The 12,006-nt window shown below is 33.3% G+C and overlaps 1 protein-coding gene across 1 annotated transcript; it reads right to left on the bottom strand.

Moving 5' to 3' along the window:
• Positions 1 to 653: 653 nt before the first annotated feature.
• Positions 654 to 1,628, bottom strand: LOC130747614 (glycine-rich protein 2-like). Its single transcript, XM_057600591.1, has one exon. The coding sequence runs from the start codon at positions 1,556 to 1,558 to the stop codon at positions 935 to 937; it is 624 nt and encodes a 207-aa protein (XP_057456574.1). The 5' UTR covers positions 1,559 to 1,628; the 3' UTR covers positions 654 to 934.
• Positions 1,629 to 12,006: the final 10,378 nt, after the last annotated feature.

Raw genomic sequence — 12,006 nt, forward strand, 5'->3', positions numbered from 1 at the left:
ACATAGAATGAAATAGGAATTCAAAAAATGGAACAATTTGAAAACAAACAGATGATTCATCAAACAGATATAATTTATCCTTTCCCTGAAATATTCATAATCCATCTGTGAACCAAAGATTTTCAAAAGGAACCAAACATGACAAATGTTTTGGGAAAATTCACACAAAACAGAATACACATTCCACCAAAAGCTACCACGAGTGGCTTCCCAGATTTCAGAAAGTGGTTCAAAACAAGCTGAATAAACAATGCCATCATCAAGGCAAATGGAATTGAATGGTGCAAAGTTCCAAAAGTAAACAACAGGAAGAGCATTCCAGAAGCAGTAATGGTAATAGTTGATCATTGATAAAAGAACTGGATGCCTAACAAAATTCATTTGCTTTCAAAAGGGCCTGAATGCAGAATTGAAAACAGAAAAGATACCAGACAGAGATCTTTTAGGATAACAAAATAACTGCTAACAAGACAGATCAAGGTTTATCTAGCAAATGATCATCTCAAACAATGGGCAATTAGTTAACCCTAATTCAGAGCAGGATCTCAACCAATGGCCAATTTGATAAAACTCTAAATCGATTTAACAGTAATCAAACACCATAAACGAAATCGCCACAATAGCAGAATCAGAAAATACCCAAAACATCAAAATGACACCGAAATCACAAGTTCCATCATAGCAAAAATAGGTTCACGCAGATCCTGCTTACAGAGAGCAATGTTTAAAGGATTTCAACACCATTCAACGACCCAAAAAGAGAAAATCCCCCACCCCCAACACTCCTATTCGCTTATCCATAACATAAAAAACCCTAAAAGTTTTCACAACTGAATAGATCCAGCGTGAAAACCCACCGAAAAGTTCAATAACATAACAACTTCAAAATAAGATTCAAAATATAATTAAAACGACCCACAAATCAGAAGAGGCTTCAACGGGTGCTGGAAGGACAGTCCCTTGCGAAATGTCCAGATTCACCGCAGCTGTAGCAGCTTCCACCGCCACCACCGCCTCCGCCGCCACCGCCTCCGTACCTGCCTCCACCGCCGCCTCCTCCGCTGCCGCAGTCCCTAGCCAGATGTCCCTCCTCGCCACAGTTGTAGCAAGCACCACCACCGCCGCCTCCGCGACCACCTCCTCGTCCACCGCCACCGTATCCACCGCCACCACCATAACCACCGCTTCCACCGTATCCGCCTCCTCCTCCATATCCGCCACCTCCGCGTCCTCCCCCACCGTAACCGCCTCCGCCATATCCGCCTCCACCATAACCGCCTCCTCCGCGTCCACCGCCACCAGCACCGCCTCCGCGGCGAGTTCCTTGCACAGCTTGGCCGTTAGGGCCAGTCACCTCAATAGCCTTGGCGCGGCCATCGGGATCGGAAGCAACGATGAACTCGACGTCCTCTCCTTCACCGAGGCATCGGAAACCCTCGGATTTGATCTCCGATTGGTGAACGAAGAGATCGTCACCGCCATCGTCAGGGGTGATGAATCCGAAACCCTTCTGGTCATTGAACCACTTCACCTTCCCATTCACCCTTGAACCGCTCATTTTCACTCTCGATTTGTTCTCTCAACACAGAAACCAAAACCCTCGTTGCAGCGTTTGTTCTGAGGTGTGGTGCGTTTTTAAAGGATCCACCACTCGCGATTAGGGTTCGGAACTGCCACGTCACCAGGTGCTGAATTATTATTTTAATTTAATTTTTATTTTGTGGGGTCCGAGTTTCCTGACCCTTCATTTGTTATTCTGATCTTGATTTAAAGGGACGAATTAGATTCCCGAGTTGATCAAACGGTCAGGGATGGTTTGCTGAATGGATCTTGTGGTTATTGATCGTTTGATCGAGAGTGCATGGTGGAATGGTCAGCGATTTCCTTTTTTGAATTTAATTTTATTGATTAGAATTAGAATCGGTTCGCTTCGCTCAGCTGTTTCACACTATTCCCCAAAATCATAAATGTTATTCGTTCTGTTTGGATTGGACTATGGACTGGACTAGCCTCTTTTTTTTAAATTTTTAATTTTAATGTAAAATTAATTCAATACAAAATTTAAATAGCTTCGATTTAAATTTTTAAATGCCAAAAAAATATTGTTTATCAGTACTGAACAATTTTCAATTTTAAGGACACGTGGCACATCCATTTATATAGTTTTCATACTTTTTTTTACTCCATGCTATGTTAAGCCTATACCCACAACAGCCCACATGAGTAACCAGCCCAAACCGCATTGCCAAACCGATCTCTATCGTGAAGCATTGGGAATTGGTTATTTGTTTTCTTTTTGAACACATAGGACTTCATAAAAATGACTTGTCCTTCACAATAATAAGTAATTTTTTTTTGAAACTCACAATTAGTAAGTTTGATATTATAAAATTTTAATATTAGTTATTATATTAAATTTAATTATAATTTTTTTATGAGTTTCTTATTATTCATGACAGCTTGCAAAAATAAATTAAAAATAATAATGATTATAATAAGTAATTGTAAAATTGACTTGACATTCATATTAATTACTAGTTACTTTTTTTTTGAAACTGCCTGACCCTCATTAATTACTAATTACTAATTGTACAAGTTTTCCATTTCTCATTATTAATGACACCTTGAGAAAAAATAAAAATAATAAGTACATTTATAATTGACTTGACGTACACATTATTAAAAATATGAGTAATTAATTATTAATAAATATTACATTAATTAGCAATTTTACAACTTTTCCATTTCTCATTTTTTGATGAGAAACTTCAGAAAAAAATAATAATAAATAAAATAATAATATATATATAAAAATTTGACTTGTCATCTACATTAATAACAATATTAATTATTTATTAATAACTTCTTTTATTACTCATTATATTAAATTTACTACCAATTATAAAATATTCAATTTCTCATATTTCAAAAAAAAAAATTATTCTATATTTAAATTCTAATTATTATTTACAATTTGAAAAAATATTAAAAAATAATAATGATAATAACAAGTAAAAGTAAAATTGACTTGACCTTCACATTGACAACAATATTGGATAGTTTTTAATAACATTTTATATTATTCATTATATTAATTAATAATTTTTAAATTTTTAAATTTTCATATTTAAAACTAAATATCCATATTATTTTTATTTTATTTATCAGACACAACTTGATGAAATTTCTTAAATAATAATAATAATAATAAAGTAAAATTGATTTGACCTTTACATTAATAAAAATATTCATTAGTTAATAATAATATTTTATATGTATAACTGATTGTAAAACTTTTCAATTTCTCATTTATCAAAATTAAGATTACTATGATTTTAAATTTTATTACTGCCCACAAGTTGAGGAATTTTCAACTTTTAAGTTTTTTTTACAGATAAAATAATTATTATGTATATAATTGAAAATAAATTTTCACATATATATATATATTTTACGCACATATAGTTATTAGAAAGTAGTATAGTGCTAATGTACCCAAAAAAATTAAAAAAGATGTACCAAAAAGTAGTATAGTGCTAATAATATTTCCACATATAGTAAAATTGACTTGACCTAAATATTAATAACATTATTAACTAGTTATTAATTACTATTTATCATTATATTGATTACTATTTGTAAAACTTCTCAATTTATCATATTTCAAAATAATAATAATTACTATTGACTTGACTTTCATATTAATAAATATATTAGATACTAATAATAAACTTTTATTATATTAAACTAATAATAAACAAATTCAAATTCTCATATTGAAAATAAATTATTTATATTTTAATTATTAAACTCATCAAACACTACTTTGAGGATTTTTAAAATATAATAACAAAATAAAATTAAAAATTGACTTGACTTTTATATTAATAACAATATAAATATGTTAATAATATTCTTTTATTTCCCTGAATGATAGCTCAAGTGGTAAGAGCTTGGGACATAAGGGTTGGGGTGAGATGAAGGGTGAAGGGTCCCGTGTTCGAATCCGGAATATGGATTAATTTACTAACATTTCTTACAACTAACATAACATTTGCCTATTAAAAAAAAAATATTATTATGACTCCTTTTAAGACTTTTCAATTTCTCATATATTAAAATTAAGATTAATATTATTTTAATTGTTATTACTAATCACAAGTGGAGGAATTTTCAAATTTCAAGTTTCTTATACAAATAAATAATTTATTAATTATTAACCAAAAATAAACTTTCACATGTAGATTATTAACAAATAGTATTGTGCTATTAAAGTTCCTACATGTTTACCATAACACAAGGACTTATGCTTGCACGCGGGATCAACATGTTCATGATCAATATGAATGTGACATTTATGAAAATTTGCAACTATGTATATATACCTGAGGTGTGCTAGGATGGTGTAAGAGGAGATGAGCATTACAAAAAATGCAATGGTCTTTGGAGAGTAGCAACCCATCTATGAGCACCAAAAGTAGTGCATGTATCAACTAAAAAGTAATAAAGTTGGTGGTCAAAACTCTCATCATACTCCGGACGATTAACCCATGTAATCTGCATGCAAAACAAACTAATAAAATTAAGAATTTAATGTGTGTGTCCTGTCAGTGTAAACTTTGTTTACACAGTCATCCAATTGAATTTCACCACATCAGCAAATATATTCTTGTCTTAAGTAAAATTTAAGGTGAAAGTTATTATTCCGCCTACATGGCATGTTGTGATTGATTGTCAGTGTAAAACTGTTTTACATTGACAGTGCGTATCTATTAAACTCTTGAACTAAAATACAAAGTGTTTAATTAGAACAATTAGTTCAAAGTATGAAACTCTTGTCTTTTAGACAAACCATTGGATATGCATGACATGCACACCACATCCAAAATGAAGTCTCATATAACTCATGAATGAATTTTCAATGTTAACTAATACATCAACATGAAAACAACTCATAACCTTTTACATGCAACTTGGGAAACTTTAGCATATTCACTTCTAGAACTAGGACAAGTAGGGAAGGTAATTGAAAAATGTTAATTAATAATAATAATCTCCAACCAAATGTAGAAAGTTTACCAAACCTAGAACACGAATAGAAACATATCATTAACAAAGATCCACTTTTAGATTCATTCATGCCAGTATATATCACAAACACGATGATTTCTCTAGCAATTAGTGACGAAAACATTTCAAACCATTAACCCTATATATAGAATAATTGGTTCTTCAAATAACTTTCATTGTTATCCAAGAGAAAAAAATCATGATAAGCAAGAGAGTATAAGAAGTTGGATACCATACGGTGCCCACCAATGTCTCCAAGGGGGGGGGGGGGGGGGGGGGCAAACTATTGATTATTACTACCCCGAATTTTCTTGAAGTTTCAGTTACATAACTAATAGGATTTGGATCGATATAAGGAGAAAAATATTCTTGTGCATTCAGTACTCATTTCTCCTCACTTGAACCCTTAATCCTTAGAAGGATATCTAGCTGAGCCATCTTAATTAATTCATTCATATAAGCTAATGCAAGATCCATAAGCACATATATCTCTAAACGGACTTCACTGCCCATCATCAACGCCATTGATGATCTAGTCCCTGGAAGTGCAGATGATTGATTTCCCAAAACTCAATCTAACACATCTAGTCCCATTGACAAGAGCCTTCATGGGACTAGGCAATGTGAAGGCATCATTCTCAACTCATAACTACTTCATCTTAAGTGAAAGTTTACCTGCCATGGTAGATCCACTATAGTTCTTACATGTTGCATCTCGTATAACTTCCTTCATCACATTGTTCTTGTCTAAAGCTTCTCATTTTCCTACATAATGGTTCATGGGAATCAATTCAAATAAATCAAAAAATAAGTGTTTGAATACTAATATATTTCAATTCACCTTTAGTTGGATTCTTCAATTTTGAAACCAAAACTTGACATTCTTTTTCTTCTAGTCAAGCTTCTTACTAAGATACTTTTGCTCCTCATCGGTATGATGAGTCTCCTTGGATAAACTAAAACATTTAAGAGAAAACCCAAAATGAGAATCACCTCAATCAAACATGTCAATCACAGTTGCAATAAATATTGCATAATTTCATAAATCTATACGCTTCAAGATTTTCATAAAATTTTGTAACCCTCACTAGCCAAAAATACAGATCCATGGTGACTCTAAAATGTCACCAATTGGGAAATCTAGAGGAAAAATGAAAAAAAACACAATTTTTTTGAAAACCTTTCATACCTATGACAGAGGTCAAACGATTAGACGAAGGTGAAAACCTCTCAACTCCCGCACCTTTTTTTTTTTTGCACAATCATCAACGTGAAGGTGATCTACAACATCAAATGAGAAAGTGAAATCCACGATGTCAAAGTGAGACGAGTGTGAATGAATGAGAAGGATGTGAAATAAGTGACTACAATGTCACAATTACGTACAACCCCTCACATCTTCGTCCAGAGATGGTGGTTGGGTGGCACGCTCCAACGACAACGAGGGAGATGAGCGGCGGCTGGATAAGGTGGCTTAGGGTTTGAGTGAGTGGAGAGAGGAGAAAGGATGAAGTGTGACTTAGGGTTGGAAAATGAGACTTACTTTGCTCATATCTCATAAGGGCTAAGCCCAAAATAATTCGCGTTAGTATAAGTAATATTTGGGTCTTGGGCCGATTCAATTTCTTAGGGTTTGAACCGAGATCCGAACCAATGGCACCAGACCGGCCTGAAAAAATCCAAATTGAGCTTTAGCTGTCAGGTTGGGTCAAGTCATTCAAGATGATTAGGTTGACTCTAAACTGTGTGCACCGTCATTTTGAAGTCAGATTAACTCAAATATTATACATTAGCTATATATATAATTAATATGTGTTTTAAAAAAATAAGAATACTAATTAGCTATTGAAGTTATGTTATATTATTACTTAAATTAAATATTAACCGTAAAACTTATGATTAAAAATATCATTTAGCTAACGATTAAACTTTTTAGTATAAATATATTAATTTTTAATAGTAAAATTTTTAATGCATTTTAATTATTAAAATTAGTAAAATTATTAATTATCACTCACATCTTGAAAAAATAAAATAAAATGGCATTAAGTAATGTTAACTATTCAACAGTAGTAAAAAATAGCAAAATTGTGTTAAAATATTGACTCGAAGTCTGTTGATTGTCCACCTGATCTGCAATCCCATCAATGAATGACGAGAAATACTGTTGGGATTCACCAATGCCTCCACAAGTTGCATCATCTTCTTCTTTACTCTAGTAAGTAAAAGTAAAATTGACTTTACCTTTACATTAACAATAATATTAGTTGGTTATTATGTAAACAAAAAAATACTAGTTGGTTATTAATGACATTTTATATTATTCATTATATTAATTATTAATGGTAATTTTTTTTTCAATTTCTCACATTAATCCCAACTTGAGGAAATATTTTAAATAATTATAATAAACTTTTTCTTTAATTAGTTATTAATAATCTTTCACAGTTAAAACTAGATAATAATAATTTTTATTTTTATATAGTGTTAAAAAAATTGTAACCGTGCAACACACGAATATTATATACTAGTGTGAGAGTGTTTGGAGAGAGTTGGTAGAAGAATAGATGTGGTCAAGGATAGAAGGAGTAGAGTTGGTACAATTAAAGAGGCATGTAGATACGGACAAGATCAATGTTGGTTTAGTCAAGAGTTGTCATAGTTTAGATGATGATAACTATGAGAAAAAAAGTTCAATCATCGAAAAAGTCTTATACTTTTTTATCAATAGATTTGTACATACAAGTTCATCAATGAGTCCACATATAGATATACAATTTAAAGCAGAAAAAATTCGCTAACCCTATGTTTATGTTCCCTAAAAAAATCAGAACAAGCACAATTAAAAAGACAATCTTTTCACATACCCTCTAGGCTCTAGCAAATATGATCAATTGGCAAATTGCGACGACAAACCGGGTAAGTAGTTTCTCCGCATTGCAACCAATAGTTGACGCAGGAGGAATGGTAGATATGATCACACACTCCAAAAGGTTGAATCAGCTCCCCTTTCTCGAACTCTTCCAAACAAATAACACATTCAGTAGTAGTTGTGTCCTCTTGTTGGAAGCTCTTTTTCGGAGGTAAGGCTTTTATGGTCATCAAAGCAATGTGTGCTTTTAGGTCAACATCCAGAAGCCGGGCACTCTGTATCGGCCCTTCCCTCTCATGCAGTGGCAGAGCACCTCCTCTGTGTTCTTCCCTCTCAGCTTCTTCAATTGCAGCCAGAAATTCAGCTTCTGCTCCCAGTATACAGCACGTACGTAATACACAATACAATAGTAGTACACATAGCTGAGATTAACCCTAAAAAAGCCATAGCCAAAGGGTCAGAGAGAATCTGTTTTAGAAGGAACTAAGGTCCAGTTTGGAAGAGCTTATTTGAGCTTATCTGACAGCATAAGCTCTTATGCCAGTGTTTGGGAGGGCTTATGCAAACAGCTTATGACCTGCCATAAGCTATTTTCAGCTTATTTTCATAAGCTACTCAGGATAGCTTATGAAAAACAGCTTATGCTTATATACAACTTATTTTTAATTTATTTCAATAAATTTTCAAAAATAGCTTATGAATAAGCGCTTATGTCATAAGCGCTTATGACCATAAGTGCTTAATTAAGCTGTTTTTCCAAACGGGGCCTAAATCTAATTACCACCCTGTTTATATGCCCGCTCTAGTTTAACTTTTTCGTTCAAGGTCAAGGATAATCACAATCCAATGGAAAAAAAAGAAGCACTCTTCCCTTCCTTTATTAACTTCTACCTTTATCTCTCAGTTTATCTTCTCATTTCCTACTACCTTTTTATCTAATCTATCTCGCTACCATTATATCCATATCTTATTTAAAATCTTGATTTTGGTGGAGGATATAATATTCTTTTTTGCATGGAGAGGATATAATTTTTTTTGGTACATCGGAAAATTAAAACAAAACAAAAAAAAGTTGCAAGGCTAGCTAACAAATCCCTAGCCAAGATGGGATTAAGCTGGGGAGGAGGGTCCTCCAGCTGAGTGAACACACACTGACTATTCGATCCCAAATGCGCAAGGAAATCCGCAACCATATTAGAATACTTTAGAATTGAGATTAGGTAAACAAAATTGAATAAAAAATATAGTGACAAAAAATCATAGGATTTAAAGTTAAAAATCATAATTAAACTCAATGAAATACTAATCGGTGATAATATTAATTAATAAGAGATAAAAATCTATCCTCATATCAAAATTTGAGTTTATATATAAATCAAATTAGAAAGTAAAAAAATAAATCAGTATCAAAATTTGAAACAAATAAAAAAGGTCAATGAAATTTATTTTCATTTTAAATTTTAAAATCTAAACGAAAAATAACATTTCAAGAACATAAAAAGTTGTTCAATTGAAAATGCACTTAGACATTTCAAAAAAGAAAAAAAGAAAATACACTTAGAAATAAAAGATATTTTTATCTTGATTTCCATTTAATTTATATGAAAGAGTGATACAAGTATATTTTCCTATATGTATCTTTTTTTTTTTTGAAACACCTATATGTATCTTGAAACGCTGAAATGCTTGCTATTATGTGAAAAAGAAAGACAAAAAAAAAAACAGGGAGATCCAGAGCTAAATTAAAGTTTCGCTAATAAGGTACTTATAGCATCAACTAATAACAAGAGGTTCATAACCTGCGAAGAGTTCGAAATGATGATGAGAAATTCATCCTAACTCTCTACATAATCAAACAAAATATCTGCGGGTAAATGGTCACATTGGTCCCTGGATGTTCGCACCGACTTCAGAATCGTCCCTGGATGAATTTTATTAGGCTCGCGGTCCCCAGATGTGGCAAAAAATAGTCATATTAGTCCCTGACGTTAAAATCCCCTAACGTCCGTTAACCCAATTAATAAAAGTCAACATTATCTTTCTAATTTTCTTTCACTTTGGTCCCTTTCTTCTTTCTTCCACCCTCTTCACCCCCTCCTTCCATCATTTTCACCAAAACCCACCCCCCATCATGCTTCAGAAACCCACAGAAACCCAGAACGTAAACCCACAATCTTCACCTCATTCATCTTCATCTTGTTCATCTTCACTTTATTCATCTTCATCCCCTTCTTCCATTATCTTCACCAAAAACTCCTCTCCTTCTTCATCAACCCATTCCCCTTTTTTTTTTCTTTTTTTTCATATCATCATCATCAACACTCTTCTTCTCCTTCTTCAACCAACCATGCCCAAACCTTCTCTCCCAGATTTAACACAAACCCAACTCAGATTTAACACCAAATCAACCCCCTTCACCACCAATCTGAAGCTTTTCTCACCAAACACTGAAAACCATGGTTAGTTTCCTTAACCCAACCCCACCCATCTGGTTAAAGCAAGAACAAGAATGTTCTCAGAAGTCAGAACACAACACAATCCAGAAACTCAAGAAAAAAAACCAGAGCAAGATAAAACGAGTTGCAACCCATCCGAATCGACTCGGACGCGTTGCTGAATCGCTCTCTGACTCGTTCTTCTCCTCACACGATTTTCTCTTATTTCATCGATTTAGGGGTTTTTTTGTTTTCTCTCTCAATTGAATCGGTGTTCGTGGATGTTGTTGTTTCCTCAATCATGTTCAACAGATCTAGCTTCCATTGCAGCGAGTTCGAATTTCGAAGGTTGAGCTAGGTCGACGCTGTTCAATCTTGATGGGGGGTGGGTTTTGGTGAAAATGATGGAAGGAGGGGGTGAAGAGGGTGGAAGAAAGAAGAAAGGGACCAAAGTGAAAGAAAATTAGAAAGATAATGTTGACTTTTATTAATTGGGTTAACGGACGTTAGGGGATTTTAACGTCAGGGACTAATATGACTATTTTTTGCCACATCTGGGGACCGCGAGCCTAATAAAATTCATCCAGGAACGATTCTGAAGTCGGTGCGAACATGCAGGGACCAATGTGACCATTTACCCAAATATCTGCACAAACATTATCTTCTCTCAAAATATAATGATTGAACTTATAAAATTAGGCACAACTATGCCCTAAAAACTACGGTTGTCAAGATTAGGTTTGCAAACTATGGTCTGGGCTTTCTCAAGTTCAGCAATGGGCCCTATAGGCTACTATATGAATGATATATGGACTTTTTTTTACAGGCATATATGGACTTTGTTAATTTGAGGAATCTAATCTAATTGGATGTTCACTTCTCAATTAAATTCTACAAACGAGATCTGAGTTGGTCATTTTCTGTTCCTAGGCACAAGCATTTTCGTTGTTTTAACACACTTGGATGAAAACTCATGAAAAACATCAATATATGAACATGAGAAATTCGAAGTTTACAATTTCAAATATGGACTTGTGACATCAAAACAATGAGCATATGGTGTACAGTGAGTGGACTCAAATGGTTAAGTGGACTCAAGTGGTTAGGCAATACAATTTCTCCCTCTACTCACAAGATTTTTTTTTGAGAGAACTACTCACAAGATTTATAGCATCAAAATCACTATTTTCCCGTGTGCAGATGTAGATTTGGTGTTTAGTATTGCGAAAGATTAGTGTGCAGTGTTGAAATATAAGTCAGATATAAAAACATATTTAATCTTAATTTTTTATAATCTAAATGTGTCTTTTATTTATGAACCCTAGGATGCATCCAATGGCTATGATCTGTAATGCTGGGAGATTGAGGGCTTCTCGTGCTGCAGGGGATTCGAATTCAAACTATTTCATGCACCAAAATTGCCAAGAATATGATGAATTGAGATCATGAGTCAATCTTTCCAGAGTCTACATACACTACATACAGAACATAAACTCAAAATTACATTGAAAGATTTCCGAACATGCACCAAGTAAATAATTAATAACACAAAATAAAGAAATAGTTTATCATAGAACAAGCAAAATAGATCAAATCAGTTAATCTTTCTCTAGACCCTTCTTCTAGCAA

The sequence above is a fragment of the Lotus japonicus genome, chromosome 3, assembly GCF_012489685.1.
Source record: "Lotus japonicus ecotype B-129 chromosome 3, LjGifu_v1.2".
NCBI classification, from domain to species: domain Eukaryota; kingdom Viridiplantae; phylum Streptophyta; class Magnoliopsida; order Fabales; family Fabaceae; genus Lotus; species Lotus japonicus.